Source organism: Pyrus communis, chromosome 11 (assembly GCF_963583255.1).
Source record: "Pyrus communis chromosome 11, drPyrComm1.1, whole genome shotgun sequence".
Taxonomy (NCBI): Eukaryota; Viridiplantae; Streptophyta; class Magnoliopsida; order Rosales; family Rosaceae; genus Pyrus; species Pyrus communis.
Window position 1 is genome coordinate 23638199 of NC_084813.1, and position 17614 is coordinate 23655812.

A 17614-nucleotide genomic window follows, 5' to 3' on the forward strand; every position below is an offset into this window, starting at 1 on the left:
GATAATTATTTAGGGTTCGTTTAGAATTGTTTTTAAAATGGTTGAAAACGGGTTTTGTGAAAGTAATTTTAAGAACCGATTTTTAGTTAAAAATGTAAGTGAATCTTAGAAAAATATTTGAAGAGTTTCCAAGAAGCACATAAATGGTGGTTTTTGCAGAAAGCACTTTAGGTGCTTTTGGCTTGCTTTTAGTCATTTTTAAAAAAACTTCTAAATGAGCCCTTAATTAGTGAGATAACTTCCGCTCACGATGTCACAGTAAATGTATTTTAAGTCAATTTTATGTATAGTTATGCATATTTAATGTGTAACAACATGTAAATAACTTGAAATATCATAATTATAACATATCACATAAGTTCTATAACTATAAAAGGAAAAAATGACATAAATAAATTCACAACCACATGTCGTTTTTATTTAATAATGCACTTCTCCGCAACTCGAACAGAAAGATTGGAACTCAAGTGTCGCACATGCTCACATCCAACAAACCAATCACGACAAAAAGTCTCAGAAAACACAGGAAAAAAAAAAAAGAAATTTTAATAAAGCCTATTAGTACGGTTTATTTTAACGAAAAATCATATTTTTACATTAAAAAAATCAATTTTGATATTATCCACTTTACCCTTTATTTTATCCTTATCATTAAAATTGAAATTTTCAAACTTTATTCATTAGTTTTCATAAAAAATAATGTGCAAGGTCTGCTTTCTGTTCTGTCTTCAGCCTACCAACCAACAATTCAACCTCTATACCAACCCCACTCCTCCCTCCCCCTTCCAACCACCACCATAGTATTTCTCCCAATTCCATAGCTCCATTCTTTCTCCTGATTTCTCAAAGAACCCATCTCTCTCCTCCCCCCCCCCCTCTCTCTCTCATCCATGGAGGCCAAGCTGCTGATGGCCTCCTCTCCTGCCGCTCTTTCAGCTCCCCATGTTTCCAATTCAAGACCCAATTATTTGTTTCCCTTGAAAGCAACGCAATCCAACAGCTTCGCATGCCTCAATTCTTCCTTACCAAAGAAACCAAATTTATCTGTCCAGGCTGCTTCGACTTCCATTGGGTACAAATCCAGCAACCCTTTTGCCTAAACTTGTTGGGTTCTCTGATTTTCTTTGTTTGCCCTTTTATGGATCTGCTGGTTATTCTGCTTTTATGAGAGAGAGATATATATATACATATATTCTGCTTTTGTATTGTTATTTCTGGAAATTGGCATGCTTTTATTTTTCTGTGCAGATAAACTGCATTGATTGATTGGAGTCTCTAATTATTTAATACGCACCAAATAAGATGAGTAAAATTATTAATTTTTTTCCTCAAGTCTAGGAGTAAATAATTGTTCAAAAATATTATTTTGAAACAGAATTTGGGAAAGGCTGCTCCTTTGTGACTGAAAGGTCACAGTGAGTTGTGAAAACAGCTTCTTTGTTAAGGCATAAGGCTGCATACAATAGACGTTTTCCCGAACCCTCACAAAGTGGAGAGCTTTGTTAGCTTGAGATCGCCCCTTAGAATTTAAGTACTTGATTATTTTTGTTATTGTTAGGGAGCTTTTGCTTAATAAATTGATTAATTAGTCAGGCTACTTCAAGTATTCCGATGAATTCAAGTTCAAGTGAATATAGTTTGCTCAAGTTTTCAAGTTGGTTCAGGTACAAGTAATCCAGTTAGTAGAGTGATAACTTAATTGTTTACATTGAAAAAGATGTTTTTGAAAGTACCATGATTTAACTTTTTCTATGACCCCTTTGGGGTAAGAATGCTGGATCCGCCACTGGATGTAACCATGAAAATTCTCAGGAAGTGTTATATATTGCTTCGAATAGTATTTGTAGCTTAGATTGTTGTGATATCTGGCATGTCTTTGCTGTATATATTTTCTGATGTTTTTGCGTAGAAAAGTATGTTCGTTGCCACTCAAATCCATCGTTCATCATAAAAATGCATATTATTGATTACTGGATGGATTAGGAGTCTTGCTTTCAATTTACTATGTCTAGATTCTGATACTAGACTGGCTATTGTGTAGATCATTGGCTACGAAGAAAAGGATGGATGAAACCGATAGTTTGACACTAGAAGGTATAAGACATTCTTTGATCCGGCAGGAGGATAGCATAATTTTTAGCCTTTTAGAGAGAGCTCAATACTGTCATAATTTGCTTACGTATGACCCCAATGCTTTCCCTGTTGAGTGTTTCCACGGCTCCTTGGTAGAACACATTCTTAAAGAAACAGAAAAGCTTCATGGCCAGGTATGTTAAACCGTAATATGGACAATAAGAAAACTCGAAGAAAGGATTGTTCTGGGGTTTCTTATTGACTTTGCATTGTGATTAGGTGGGCAGATTCAGCAGTCCTGATGAGCATCCTTTCTTTCCGGATGACGTACCTGAACCAGTGTTGCCACCTCTGCACTACCCTCAGGTAAATGTAACACACATTAGGAACAATGAAATTGATTATGCCCAAGCTTGTGCTTATCTTTACGGCAGGGCCACATGCAGGCCCGGCACAGCAATGGCCTCCCACATCCTCCATATGGCTGTTTTCACTTATTAAAATTTTAAGAATATATTTAATAGTTTAGAAAATTCTGAAAACATGCGTTTTTTATCCCTCTCCTGCAATGCTGCAAGGGACAAACTATGAGAAACATTTGAAAAGGTCTCATAAATAACTTACTTGAATGGGGCTGATTGTGATCGAGAAAGTTGTGTTGAACATGGAGGTTTTGTTTTCTTTTTTGGCCGATGTGTGAAGCTCAACATGGTCTAAAGCACAGAAAACGGAGTCTTTTCATGTTATTACTTGCTCAAAAGAAAATTATATCTGAAACTATTTAAGAGATAACTCGATCTATAACATTCCTAGATAAACTTAAAATGGTAGTCAATTATGTGTATCCATCTGCAACAAAATATTTATTCAGAAAATTTGATTCTACCAAAAAACTTGGACATTTAAAAATCTAACGCTGATGGGAAACAGTTAAAGAAACAATGTCTTGTAGGTCATAGTTTAACTGAAATCTCACTACAATGAGCTAGCCCTTCCAATAGGAGAGCTATCTTTATCTCCCCGCTTTCTGCATCTGTCCTATTTGTACCACCATTGTTGTGTGGCAGTGGCAATCGTTGTTCTGGTTTTCTGAGTGGCAACCACTTTCATTCTGAATATATATGTCCGACTTGCAAACAGGTACTGCATCCCATTGCCAACTCAATTAATATAAACAGCAAAGTTTGGGAAATGTACTTCAGGGATATTATTCCAAGACTGGTTAAAGAAGGAGATGATGGTAATTACGGTTCAACTGCTGTTTGTGACACAATGTGCTTGCAGGTATTTAAATCCTACCTGATATTATTGTTCTCAACTTCCATTTCTTGTTCGGTTTGGAAGGCGAAATAAGCAATGTCCTTATATAGGTTAATAGATTCAGTAATTATATGTGAGTAGTTTTTTAAGCAGCATTTCTAAATGCTGACGCGGGGTGTCCTATGACGGCAGGCTCTGTCCAAGCGAATCCACTATGGTAAATTTGTTGCGGAGTGCAAGTTTCAGTCCAATCCAAAGTCCTACGAAGCTGCCATTATCGAACAGGTACATGATCTTGAATGGATTTCTCTATCCTCCTGTCATAAGTAGTTTTGGATGTTCCGTGTGCTTAGTCAGTTTTCTTCATTTTTCAGAACAGGGACAAGGTGATGGCTTTGTTGACATTTCCGACGGTTGAGGAGGCAATCATAAAGAGGGTAGAAATGAAGGCCAAAACTTACGGGCAAGAAGTGACATTGTACGAAGGGGAAAAGAAAAGTCCCAACCTCGTGTACAAGATAAAACCGACCTTGGTTGCAGATTTATATGGGGAATGGATCATGCCAATGACCAAGGAAGTTCAAGTTGAATACTTGTTAAGAAGGTTGGACTGAGAGGCAGCTAAACTAGTCTTGAATATCTATTACTATCCACGTACAGAAATTTGTGCTTTCATAAATTGTGCTTATTTTCAAAAGCGTGGGGAGCTGCTTATGCTTTTATCTGTAATTTGCTGGTTGATGTGGATGCTAAGATGGGAGGCAAAGACATGATATTGTTGTATGATTAAAATAAGTACAGGCCCGTTCCGCAGCCTATATGTATAAGTGTTGCAGCCCACTCTAGCTTACTGAATTCTTGAATGTTAGTGCCACCCAGCTAAATTTTTTTCAATATGACAGGTATACGACTCGGTATTGTTTAGAAATTTTTTTTCAAGTTTTCAACCAATTGTACTACTACACTTGGTGCCGGGTCGTGTCCTCGGCATACTGAAAATTTTCTCCCCAATTAGAGACTAGTATTGGTGCTCAAAATTAGTCATAATTCACTTCCCAAAGTGTAAATATTTTCCAAATAGTTTGTAAGTGAAGAGGGCTAGTGAGGTTATGTTTGTAACTGTTTCGGGAAGGTTTAACAATCAAATTCGTGAATGATATATGTGGCGAAAAACTTAAAAACCACTATTATGTATAGAAGCGTTTTATTAAGAAACATTTCTTAGGCAGATGCTTCCAAGTGTTTTGTATTCCTCTTAAAAACACTCGCAATAAATACGTTTATAAATAGAAGTGCTTGCACGTACCTGTTCTCGAGTGGTCAACATTTTCAGATGATGATAACCACTCTTTGAATTATGTCCTTATCGGTAAAATACATGAATAAAACACCCTGTACAGCGAAAGCAGTGAAAAGGCACATGCTTTACAACGTGCCAACGACAACTATCATAACCATATTTCATTTTGTATTTGATTTTGTGATGGTTGCTTTGCATAACTTGAGCTTTGGTCCACAAACTTTAATAAATCTAAAAATGGGCCGGCAACTCCTTCTGGCAGAAAGCATTTGTTGAATATAATTTTCATATTGGGAAACTGAAGAAATACAGGGAATTTTAACGAAATATTCTTGGTAGTGTTCATTTTTAACGAAAATGATATTTTTACTCTAAAAAATCAATTCTAATACTATTTACTTATAACACTTTTTTGTCCTTTTGATTAAAACTCAAAGTTTTCAAGCTCTTTTCATTAATTTTCTTAAAAATATAATATATAAGTTTGGTTTTATTTTTAATAAAAATCGAGACTTTTATAATAAAATTTAATACTTAGCAATGGATAAATAAGTTAAAATAATATCAGAGTAGTTAAGAGTGGATCAATGGCTCGTCTCTCTGACAATATTTACCCATAATATTGTTTACTTTTGGGAAAACTTGTGTGCTTTTAGGTTTACTTATTATTATGAAAATGTCACAATTGCAATTGTATTAACCAAACATTGAAAGACACTATTGATTGAGGTCCTTTTTTTCCCACCCAACCAAATTTAAATGTGTACGCTTTGTGAACCTAACCAAACCTTATACATTGGTCACTAGTAGAAACAATCTTTTTATTTTATTTTTATGCAAGCGGTATTGGGAAAGGGATCGAAGGGGTTTAAATATGCAACGTCGAGTGCAAGGCTTTGAACTACAAATCACTTGTACTAACTTCTACCGTCTTAGTCATGTCGTGTTAGCTGTGTCATTAATCTACATGTTTTAATAGAGTTGTATTACATAATATGTCATGAACTTAAGGTAAGAAACACACGTATTTTAAAATAAGTAAATATAAACACAACACAATTGTGTGGTTCAAAATCACACCGAATTCCTCAACAAGTTTTGCTTCTCATTGTTTGGTTTCTTAAGAAATCTATAACCCACAAGTAACTCTCAGCTGGATTTCACTATTTTGCTCAAGATTTAACTTACAAAGATTGCCTAATTAACTTCAACAGCAGCAAAACAGCACATTCAGACAGGAGAAGCTTGTCCCATTGACCTGGTTTGAACACTGTCATCAACCAACACTTAATCTTAAATTAATTATTTTTAATCACTAAACACTCGATCTTTTATTAATTTATAACAATTAGGTTCTTGCATTTATGAACAGGCACACATAAAAGTGCAAATTTAAGAAATATAATATTTGCATACGGCCATACAGGAACTGAAATTATCTGGATAAATAGCCCATGGTACTTGTAGATCTGGAAACCGAAACCTCATATAAACAAACTACCCCAACTAAACTAAAGGCCCAAAAAGTTCAAAAGCAAAGTGCTTTTTTAGACGGAGCTTTCTAGAGCAACTGCTACTGCTTGTGAGAGAGTGAGAGAGTGAGAGGAGCAATGGAGAAAGAGAGAGCTATAGCGGTGGTGGTGCTTTTGTGCTTGGTGGTGGTGGTGGAACTTCCAGAAGCATCAGCTACGAGATTTATGGTGGGAGGGAAAATGGGTTGGAACAGCAATGTCAACTATACAATTTGGGCTCAGGATAAGCACTTTTACAATGGAGACTGGCTCTGTAAGTTCATCTTTCTTTCTCTTCTCTCAGATCCATTAAGTTTCTGCTTTTTTTTTTTTTTCTGTCAATGCTTATGGTTCTCTGTTAGTTAATTCTCAGCTCAAATTTTCTCTTTTTAGCTCATTTTTTTGGTTGATGTCGCTTTTTATTGTGTTGGACTTAGATCTGAAAATTGCTTAATGGGTTGAGCTTAAAATCTGCTTTTCCATTTTTGTTTGACTAAAGAAAAGCATTTTTACCGTAAGTTTGTTTCTTGATGTGTAAAGCTTAAGTTAAAATTCAATTTTTCCTGCTGAAAATTGCAAGAAAAAGAAGCAAAGATTACAAGTTTGGTTATTCAGATTATATATGGGGTTGCTTTACTTAAGTTTGTTATATGCAGTTTGAATATAATCAGATTACCAATTAAGGAGCTTTTCTGAATTTTGTCTCTTGATGTGTAAAGCTAATGTAAAATCTCAGATCTGCAACTTTTTGTAATTGTTTTCCTCTTTGCTTTTGCTGTGAAGAAAAGCCAATGTTAGTTCAATTTACTTTTCATATTTTAGTGTATCTTTTGGTTAGTTCTACTAAGAAAACCATATATTTTATCCAGTTGGTAAATTGTGTTTCTTTTTCCTTCAGTTTTTGTTTATGACAGGAACCAAATGGATGTTCTAGAGGTGAATCAGACCAACTATGTCTCGTGCAATGCCGAGCATCCCGTTCACAACTGGACCACGGGAGCCGGAAGAGACGTGGTTCCACTGAAAGTGACAAGGCACTACTACTTCATCAGTAGCAAGGGGTTCTGCTATGGTGGCATGAAGATCGCTGTTAAGGTTGAAAACATGCCTCCACCTCCCAAAGCTTCCCCGGTGAAGAGCAAGAGCAGTGTCCTAACACCTACCTTTAGATCCCAGTTTGTTTTGCCTGTGGTTTTCGCCATTGGAGCAATGTGGGACACCTTGGTTCGGCTGTGAAGGCATATGATCCTTAAACTTATTCGCTAAACAGTGAGGATTATCGAAATTCGCTAAACAGTGAGGATTATCAAAATCAAAATTAGACAATTCTCCTAGCTAAGTAAGCTGAGCCATTGATTTGGGAAGCAACTTGAGATTGTCTTCCACCTTACTTGGATTTAATTTTTCTTTTGGTTTTTGGGTTTTGTGATTTGTTGGTGTTGTTTTAGTTTCACCTTGATGGAGTGGAAAGAGGACAGTGGTTGTGATTGAGGAAATTTTTAAGTGTTCTTTTCTTTTCTGGATGATTTTTAATACTTTTTATTTATTGGATTTTCAAATGCGTTGATTACGGAAGTTTGTTGAAATTAATTGTAACTTATTCCCTTCAATCATGGAGCCGGATCCAGCCCTTTAAGCGTGTCGTTTTGGAGACATTTTTCAGTTTGCCTAGAACATGATTTTGTACATCAAATGTAATAATACTATCGGTTGTAAAAAAATTCGTCATTTAAAGCTTCCCACAAGAAGAAAACTTGCATTAAATCCACATCACTGGACCAAAGACGAAAAAGAAGACATGGGTTCTTTGGGCTCATTTGTTCCCATTGCAATTTCCATGTCATATCTAATGGGTGAATTAGGTGCACATGGGGCATTATCCCTTTTGCATGATTTCATTTTGCTCTGTAGAAGTTGGCAGTGTGTCCGTCCTTTTTCTACAAGTCTGACCTCAGTTTTTTTTTTTTTTTTTAATTTTTCTTTTATAGTTCGGACTGCTTAGTAGTACGGAAAATTGATGGTTATCTTAATTGTAAAAATATTATTTTTGGTTACTTGTTAATCTAATGAATATAAAGCTGGACTACCTAGTAGTCTGGAATATTGAAGACTTACCTAAGTTTTTTTTTATACATTAGAGTGGTTCAAAGTATAGTGTTGTTAAGAAAGAATTTTTGTTTACTCATCGTGTGGTTCAGTATTCTAGTAGATAGGATGTTGGGTTTATATTCATGGGTATCGGGTTCGAAATTCTTCCTCCCTTAAATCAATGTAATAGTTTTGCACCTCTCCGTCTTCTTAATAATGGTAATTTCAATTTTTTTTTAAATAGAATTTCTGTTTACTTTCTTTTGTGTTTTTGTGTTAGATTTTTAATTTTTTCTTGCTATCTTTGTTTCTATGTAGGATCAAATTTGCTTTTATTCTTCCTTCTTTTCCTTTATTTGATTTTGCAAGTTTGAGTGGGGTTGTTTTTCTTTCTCAGACACAGACAAGTTCATCCTCTCTCTCTCTCTCTCTCTCTCTCTCTCTCTCTCTCTCTCTCTCTTCATGCTTTATATTACTGCTTTTTAAAAAAAAAAAAAAATTTAGGCAGGCTTTAATTTTTTTACTTTTCTTTAGTTTCTCTCTTCAAATCAAATCAAAATCAAATTTTAAGAATCTGTTCGTTTGCTTTGCAGCAGGTGGCTTGCTTCCCCCCCCCCCCCCCCCCCCCCCCCCCCCCGGGAAGCCTTGTTCTGCACTGAACCAGCTAAAATACCAACACCAAAACACTCCCAAACTTCAGAAATTCTCCTTCTCTTACACTCCGTGGTATCTTATTCTGGAAATTTTGACCGTTAAATTTATGTAATTGTATACGTGACGAAGAACCTAACTCTTTAAAAACTGTGAAATACAATTAAAAACTTCTAAACACTATATAAAATAATTGATAATGTCCTTTCATTTCAAAACCATATTATTCTTCGAATGTGAGCATAAATCTAAGGGCCTTTAGGCCGGCTATTAATTTTGATACAATATTTCATTTGGATTTTTGGAAACCAAAACTTTTGATTTTATTTTAATTAATTATTATTCTTCGAATTTGAGCATAAGTCTGGAAAATGATCCTCTCTGAATTCACATTGTGGGGATCTCTAGCCGTTTATCGTACATCGTGCAACCATTTTTCGTCAGATACTATTTGTGTTTAATTTTAAATAAAAAAAATTCCGTATGGGAAAATGATTATCTCCGCACGATATACGATGAACGACTAAGATGTGAGGATCCCCACAAAATGGATCTGTATGGGATTTAATTCCCATAAGTCTAAAGGTTTTTAGGCCTGCTATTAATTTTGATATGGTAACTTATTTGGATGTTTGAAACCAAAAATTATGATTTTACACTCAAAGTATATTCTCCATGGACTTTCTCTGATTTCATAATTTAACGTTAATTTTTGTTCTAATATTATAAAATATTGTGCAAAAAAAATGAAATGATGAAAAAATTATATGAATAATTACTTATTTGAAAGAATTTCCTTAACATGCAGCATAATAAAAATCTCCTCAAATTCAACCAGTCAGTCAGTCAGTCAGTCAGTCGAGCAAGTGTAACGATTGTAACTGCTCTGAAACATTCTTTGTAGGATGGGAGTTGAGATGACTTGGACCCCACCAATGTCACCAACTTATTTGAAACCAACAATCACCTCACGCCACGTACACAAAGAAACCAAAAAGCCTTCGTGTCTTTCATGCAAGTGTGTAAGTAACCTATCATGTAATTTTGACTCATACCCTCGTGGTTTGAGCTCGAAAAGAAACCCCCCACGTTCCTCTTGAGGCTGATACCATTCGTCCCTTCACCTTCCGAATAAATACCACCACTACCATCATCATTATTTGCCAAACAATTATAAATTAGGGTTTACAGAGAAAGCAGACATTAGTGTGTGAAGTTAAGCGATGCGGATGATGAGTTCGGGAGTGATGGCGGCGGTGGTAATAACGGTGGGGTGGCTAATGGCGTCTGCAACTGCTATTCTGCATAAGGTGGGAGGCAAACAGGGTTGGGATCAGAACGTCAATTACACTAAGTGGGCGGCAAATGAACAGGTTTACGTCGGCGAATGGCTCAGTACGTTTATCATCATCTCTCTCTCACAAAATATATGTGTATTTGACATCTTCTAAAACAATTCTCAACTCAAAATTTTGATAAATTATACCGAGAAGGAAGAGCCTTGGCGCAGCCAATGGCGGAGCCATGTTAAGAGCTACCTGGGCTATAACCTAGGTAGCTTTCCGTAAAAAATGAATATTTTACATGTAATTTTTTTTGATTTTCGAATGTAGTTCATTTTATATTTAGTCATTAATCTTAATTCTCTTGGTTTAACCATATAAAATTATATAATACAATTTACAAATCATCTCTTTTTGTTACATCATTTTTTCATATCTTCTTGTACATGTACAAGTTTGGATTTATTTGAATTTTAATACGTATTTGTTTAATAACGAAAAGTCTCGGCTCACCTTGTGAAATTTTCCTAAGCTAGAGCATACTCTGAAGGTATTAAGTTTTTTTGTTTATAAAGATTTAAATCTTTATGCTAGACCATCCGATGAAAATTTCCTAGCTTCACCATTGGGCGCAACCAAAGAGTTGTTCATTTGTAAAGCAAAGATAAAATTACATAATTGGAAACAGTTTTGTTGGCATGAGGTTGTACTTTTTTTGCTTTAGTTGTGCATTAGAAATTACTGACTTTGAGCAAACATTGCTTTGTTTTCAAGTATTCGACTTTGACAAGAGGTACTACAATGTTCTGGAGGTGAACAAGACGAGCTACGAGAACTGCAATGATCAAGGCTTCATAAAGAACATAACCCGGGGAGGGCGAGATGTGTATCAACTCACAGAGGCAAGGCTGTATTACTTCCTCTCCGGCGGAGGTTACTGCTGGCATGGCATGAAACTTTATCTGATTGTCCACGATGGACTCCCACCTGCTCCGGAACTCGCTCCAGCACTTGCTCCGGCTACAAGTGTTGCTTCTCCTCCAAATTCACTAACCTCCTCCGCCGCTGAGATGTTGTTTCTATCCATTGCGCTTTGCTTAGCTTTAATGTGGACGCTCTAGCTAGTTAGTTATATATAAAAGCGAATTATATGTGGTGATGATCGGGATCTTCTGTATGTTATATTGGGTGCAAGATTATGCAAGGCATTTAATTGTAGCCGTGAATTGAATGAAATTCTTGAACTTTCATGCCCAGATTAAACTCCAATTTGCAATTTTTTTGGTGTTCTTTATCCCTTACGAATTTCTAAGCTTGCCCAATACTTGGCATGATTTTTTTTTTTTTTTCCCTCTAGCAAGAACCATTGCTAATGGGTTCTCCTGATTAACAAGACTTCGCTGAGATCTTTGAGCGTTGAAAATTTATGGCTGAGAGAGAAAGAGAGAGAAAGCGATGTATCATGTAGTATTATTTTGTTCTACTTTGTTTGAGGGAGGGAGAGAGAGAGAGAGAGACAGCAGCAGCAGCAGCAGAGACTGGGTGGCGAGAGATTATTTGGGGTACAGTATTTGACTACTCAAATATTTGTTATCGATTTATATAATTTCGTGTTTATAATTAGAATTGTTCATATTATAAATCATTCTAAGATTACCTTTGCAAAAAATCAATTAAAACTAAGGTCGTTTAATTATCAACTACTTAAAAACAAATGAACGGTATTGGTAAAAGCATTACGAACCGTCTACGTATTTGCTAAAATAGATTAACTAAACGACCTTAGTTTTAATTTATTTTTTGCAGAGATGATCCTTACAGTGTGATTCATAGTATGAATGATTCTGATTATAAACATAAAACTCTATGATTAAAACATTAAAAGTTTTGAGTAGCCAAGTATTATTCTTATTTGGAGACGAGATCCCCTCCGGATCTCTCCCACCAAATCCTAGGGATCCGGAGATTCGAACCCTTGAAATTTGATCCAACGGCTACAATTATTATAACTTTTAGAGGGCCCCTTGTTTGTAACCATTTGATCAAATTTTAAGAATCCGGATCCCTAAGATTTGGTGGGAGAGATCCAAAGATGATCTCTTCCCGATTATTTGGGGGTTTTGAAACAGAAAAAACATTAACAAACAACTCATTAAACATGTTGGGTAAGAGAATTATTTCAGTATGTCGGAAACAAATCACGGTACATCAATTGTTAATATAATTTGATTCGAATTTATTTTAATTTTCAAACAATTTTTTATTATACTTATGTACTGTACGATCCGACATATTGAAAAATCTTTCATTTGGTAAAATCTCTCCTTCGGTACATTATGAACCATTTAATAAGTTGTAATGGATAATGAGTTGTAGTGAATTGAGATTTTAAAATATTTTAAAACAGTTATAAATCCACTGAGTTTAACATATACGTGAATTTTTGGTGAAATCATTAAAAAATTTAGGGGCTGAGGCCTGATTCTATCAAGCCTCAAAAACATTATAAAATTCCTCTAAATCCATCAAATTTTTTTATTATTAAAATACTTTAAAATTCAATCATAATTGAATACATTTGGAGTTTTATGAACTACTTCAAACGTGAATACATTTTAATTTTCTTAGAATTTTATAAAACTTTTTAAAAATCTATACCTGTAAACTTCCATTGAATACATATAGATTTATAAGCTCATTTAAAATCTCTCTTCCAAATTTATGTCGTGTTTTACCCATTTACTTTGTTTCTCCTTGGACATATTTCACAAGATAAATGTATTATCATTGCGTTCGAAATTGAAAGTTGACTCCATCGTTTAACTAATTTTAAGGAAACTAATAAAAAAATTTTGAAAATTTTGAGTTTTAACGATAAGAACAAAATAAATGGTAAAATAAATAGTACCAGGATTGATTTTTTAGTGTAAACATATAATTTTTTGTTAAAGTAAATATTACCGAAAACTTTTCATTAAAATTCCCAAATGTTTATTGCTTTGATTTGAAGGGGGCTTTAGCCTAGTAGTTTTAGGGTAAAAAAAGCATGGGCCTTGAAAACCCATTTTTGAGATAAGATGACAAAACAGAGCAGCTTCTTCTGCTCTATTCTGCTCTGAGCTCTTCACAGTTTGCTTTCATGGCTTCCACTTACTGCTGCTCACTTTCACTCCCTCCCATCCCCAACCCACCAAACCTCAACAAAATCCAACTCCTACCCACCAACCTTTACACGACGAACCCGTTTTCTCGCTCCATTTCTACAATTCGGAGCCCCGGAATCCGAGCTTCCAACTCGTCGTCTTCCACCGCAGTACAAGATGAAGCTCGAAAGCCCAGCGAGGAAGCAATGAGCATCGACAATCTTTGCCGCTTTGTTAACCTCACCGTGGGAAATTGGCAAGGTTCCTTCTTTGTAAGTAACTGGTTTGGTCTCTAAAATTTGGGATGTGTTTGGTTGCTGAGAAAACGCAGGAAAAAAATTAGAATTTAAATGGGATTTTGTTTTATGTTTCGTTTGTAAAGACTGCAAAATTTTCAACTTTCTGAGCAAAACGCATGTAAATCTTGTTGAGTTAATGAAGATTGAATTTTTATTCCTGCATTTTCTGGACAGCCAAACAGATTATGTATGTTCAGATAATAGGAATCATATGGGTTCTGGTGATTGATTAGTCCAGGTTATTAATTAGTTTGAGTGATATTTTAGCAATTTGATACTGTTGGGAATCTGTTGCATAAAGTGAATACAAAGCTTGCAGCTAGCTCTTATGGGGAAGCTGAACTCATCAGTCTCATTCAAACGTAAGCTTCAGATAAGCAAAAAGTTTAAGATTGGTTGAAATGAAATTTGTGTATTGAATATTAGTGAGCATGGTTAGTTTGTTCTGATGGTTTAATGATATCATGCTTTGCAGATTATATATTAAACAAGCTCCATCAAGCAATTCATTTTCTGAATTAGATGACGAGGTGGAGTGGGCGGAGTACAAAATTAAAGAAATGAACATGTTCACGGTGGACAAGTATCAGCAGGTGAGGTTTTCAGAGTGTTTGGGGATTGGATCTATAGCTTAGAAACTAGTTTTGTGATGAATTGTTTTCCGTTGAACATCCGTTGTGATTAGTCTGCAGATTGGCTTCTTCCCCAATGAGAAAGCATTTTCGCTAAGGTACCAGACGGCTGGCATGTTAGAAACAGTGCTGAGACAGGGCGTTCTTGGGGAAGATGACACCGGTGAAGAATCACCAAAGTGAGTGGTTCCTCTGTCAGATGACGCTCTTTATGATTCACCGATGTAACTATACACAATGAGAGTATAGTACTTAGTGTAATAACATGTTTCTTGTCCATTGGTGTGATGAATTAAGGTGCATTTCGTCAATATGTTTTTTATTGAGCTTCTTGTTTCTATACCTTATTATATGTTGATCTCTGTCCTCTTCAATTTTTGTTCATCGTGTAGAAATCTAAAGCTTCCTTCCCGTCGTCCTGCTATTGTATGTGAAAGTTGTCTGCATTCACTAGAGAAAGATATGTGAGTAAGAGCTTTCCACATCATGGACCCAAAAGGCATTATCGAAATGATTCTCATCTTCCTGGAGGAAAGAGGAGATGGGGCAGTTCTTCCTCCTGCCCTCGACAATAACATGGTATGTATCACAAAGAAGGCTTGTATAAACGAAATTTTGATTTTTATAGTTACGTATTTGTTTTTAGGTGTGATGCATATAATTAAGTTTCCTTGAATGGTCTCAGGAAAAGACAGACAGGATTGTGCCATTTCTTGGTACGTGGAAAGGTCACTCCGTAACAAAACGAAGTGGTGTTTATGGATCAACAATGGCTGAAGCTGATATAGTAGCAACACTTGAGATGGATGATAACGGCCACGTTATTCAGGTATCTTCCACTCGAAGAAAATCCCTCTTGAGAGAACATGGGACGAAAAATCAAAATGTCTCATTGAGTCTTTTCTTCCTCGTTTCATTTCTCATCATTCATAAATTATGTCAGGGCATCACTTCCACCTCCGCTGCGGGTGATGTCACAACTAGTGTGCCTTGGACGGGGATCAAGTCGGACAGCTTGATTACTTTCAACGGAGGTTACCAGATGACTCTATTGCCTGGAGGCATGTACGTGGGATGCCCGTGCGATGTAGGAAACAATGTTGCAGAATCATTGTCGTTCCATTTGGAGTTCTGTTGGCTTGAGGGTCCTGGCAAGAGACAGAGACTGGTTCGCACTTACGATGTTGAAGGTCAGGCCGTCTCCACAACTTACTTCTACGAGACTAAAATGTGATCACTCCATCTCCACCGTAGAGACATACCTTTTGAAAGGGCGATGGATTCTTCCATCGATGGTTTTGCACCGTTCTTTAGAACCCCCATTTGAGGTGCCAATTTGTATTTGCCTGAAGCCTTGAAGTAGTTGAAGAGTCGAAAGTCTTGAGACAATTTTTGTACGTCATTTTACCATTAAAAGGTAAATTTTTTTAGAAAAAAGGTGAAATTGTCTATGAATCTTTCCGAAGATGTCAATTCCTAATGGAAAATTACATTAGTTTATGGCTCGTTTGGAAGTGCTTTTAAAATGACTGAAAATGCTTGTAAAGAAAATATTTTTGGTTCTAAAAGTACTTAGTGTTTTTTTTTTTTTTTAATATAGGATTTACTAGTATTTTGATAAAGAATTGGTTCCAAAAACATTTTCACTAAAAGTGTTTCCAACCATTTAAAAACACTTTCAAACAAACTCTATATTATTGGGACATTGCTTGGCTCATTCCCTGCAAAGAGTCGTTCCTCCTTCCTATAAATCAGAGCTTAACATATATACATAAACATCCCATAAAAATCACAGAAAGGAAAATCTCTATTCGCATGTCAAACTATCATTAGATGGAAAGTAGGAGCTCCTATTTTTAGAAGGAATCAAGTATTATCCTCGTCGTTAAATTTTTTATTTTTTTTAAAGGAAAAGAAAAGTGAAAATTGGGGATAAACAACTTTGATTTTGTGCAACCAGAAATAAATATTTCTTCACAAAAATTAGTACATGTTGACAATATGCAGCTTGTGTTGGGGACTTCATGTTGTAATTCACTCACTGATATGATGAAGCACAACTTGGTTGAAAATCTTGATGAATGCAACTACAAGTCCCACCTTTTGCCCCCAACCACCAAAAGTATGAAAATCCAAGATCCCCACCAAAGATTAATGCAACTACTCCAAGTCCCACCTTTCTGCTTCTATTATTGGTATGGGAGTGTACAGCTGCCATACTTTATACTTCGGAGGAGGATTCTCTACCCTCCTATTCTCATTCTCTTCCATCCTCTCTTCTCATATATTCTTTTTGTCTTATTATCTATATATAAAAAAAAAAAATCAATATGAGATGTTGACGTGGCTTAACCGTGACCGTTCAAATAGGAGGGCATGGAAGGGTAGAGAGATTAAGAGGGTAGAGGATCTTCCTCCTTATACTTCCGGGTTATTTTATAAGATCTTCTCTGTAAAAAAATCAATTAAAATTAAAGTCGTTTAGTTATCGAACTGTATAAAAATAGATACATGAAATTGACAAAAGCATTACGAACTATCTATGCATTTGCTATAATAAATTGACTAAACGATTTCAGTTTTTATTCTTTTTTTTTTTTTTTTTTTTTTTTTGCAAATATGATATTTACATAGTAATTCATAATATAAACGGTTATGATTATAAGCACAAAACTCTGTGATTCGAACTCAAAAAGTTTTGAGTAGGAGTTTTTACTCGTCCTTAAGTAGCCAAACATTGTTCATATGTGACATATATAGAACTGCAAACTCAATTATGCATTGTCATGCTAATGTGAGTTGTGGGTTCCTTTGCACCTAAGTTCAAGTTCTTCTTTTCATAATTAGAATTGCAAACTCGATTATACACCATCATGTAGTTTAAATTTTTTTAAATGGGATTTTTGTACTCTCATTTTCACCTCTTGCACTTCTCTTTTTATAGCTATTGAATTTCATAGATCAAAGAAAAATCAAGAAACCAAATGAATCTGAGGAGTGTAGAAGGCCAAAAGAGAGTATGGCAATACTACTAGCGTGGCATTCGATGTATGCGAAAGTTCATCTCCACGACGAATATGATTTATTTTCGCTATTTCAAGCGGATATTCTACTTTACCTACCCAAAAAGTATCATACTCGGACGTATAAAATAGGGCATTTCCGCTCTAACCTAACTAACCAACGATACTAAGAGTTGATAGATCCATTCACATAAAACCCTTCCAATGTGGACTAATTTCCATACATGATACGTGTGGTGTGAATTTATAAAACATAGCAAGCAAACTCCAGCTGTTTTTAAATTGACATTTTTTTTCAAATTTTAATTCATGTTCATAGCTTACGTACGTCAACAAGTTTAAGCATCCACA

At 35.4% G+C, this 17614-nt stretch overlaps 3 protein-coding genes and 1 pseudogene across 3 annotated transcripts; all 4 read left to right on the forward strand.

Annotated features, from left to right (window-relative positions):
- Positions 1-769: 769 nt before the first annotated feature.
- On the forward strand, positions 770-4182 carry LOC137708052 (chorismate mutase 1, chloroplastic-like). The gene is made up of 6 exons (XM_068447031.1): positions 770-1072; positions 2042-2267; positions 2353-2439; positions 3214-3357; positions 3526-3618; positions 3708-4182. The coding sequence occupies exons 1-6, from the start codon at positions 891-893 to the stop codon at positions 3945-3947; spliced, it is 972 nt and encodes a 323-aa protein (XP_068303132.1). The 5' UTR covers positions 770-890; the 3' UTR covers positions 3948-4182.
- A 1920-nt stretch (positions 4183-6102) lies between these two features.
- Positions 6103-7714, forward strand: LOC137708456 (early nodulin-like protein 17). The gene is made up of 2 exons (XM_068447541.1): positions 6103-6418; positions 7043-7714. Exons 1-2 carry the CDS (start codon positions 6244-6246, stop codon positions 7378-7380), a joined length of 513 nt encoding a protein of 170 aa, XP_068303642.1. The 5' UTR covers positions 6103-6243; the 3' UTR covers positions 7381-7714.
- A 2288-nt stretch (positions 7715-10002) lies between these two features.
- On the forward strand, positions 10003-11396 carry LOC137749313 (early nodulin-like protein 20). Its single transcript, XM_068489406.1, has 2 exons — positions 10003-10278; positions 10941-11396. The coding sequence occupies exons 1-2, from the start codon at positions 10107-10109 to the stop codon at positions 11285-11287; spliced, it is 519 nt and encodes a 172-aa protein (XP_068345507.1). The 5' UTR covers positions 10003-10106; the 3' UTR covers positions 11288-11396.
- Positions 11397-14072: 2676 nt separating this feature from the next.
- On the forward strand, positions 14073-15739 carry LOC137708594 (uncharacterized; annotated as a pseudogene).
- Positions 15740-17614: the final 1875 nt, after the last annotated feature.

Excerpts from the sequence above, each read along its gene's own strand:
- LOC137749313 (XM_068489406.1), top strand. The coding sequence starts at position 10,107 with ATGCGGATGATGAGTTCGGGAGTGATGGCGGCGGTGGTAATAACGGTG. Across the intron at positions 10,279-10,940 it reads TTACGTCGGCGAATGGCTCA|TATTCGACTTTGACAAGAGG; the intron begins GTACGTTTATCA and ends TTTGTTTTCAAG.
- LOC137708052 (XM_068447031.1), top strand. The coding sequence starts at position 891 with ATGGAGGCCAAGCTGCTGATGGCCTCCTCTCCTGCCGCTCTTTCAGCT. Across the intron at positions 2,268-2,352 it reads CAGAAAAGCTTCATGGCCAG|GTGGGCAGATTCAGCAGTCC; the intron begins GTATGTTAAACC and ends CATTGTGATTAG. Across the intron at positions 3,358-3,525 it reads GTGACACAATGTGCTTGCAG|GCTCTGTCCAAGCGAATCCA; the intron begins GTATTTAAATCC and ends CTATGACGGCAG.
- LOC137708456 (XM_068447541.1), top strand. The coding sequence starts at position 6,244 with ATGGAGAAAGAGAGAGCTATAGCGGTGGTGGTGCTTTTGTGCTTGGTG. Across the intron at positions 6,419-7,042 it reads TTACAATGGAGACTGGCTCT|TTTTTGTTTATGACAGGAAC; the intron begins GTAAGTTCATCT and ends TTTTTCCTTCAG.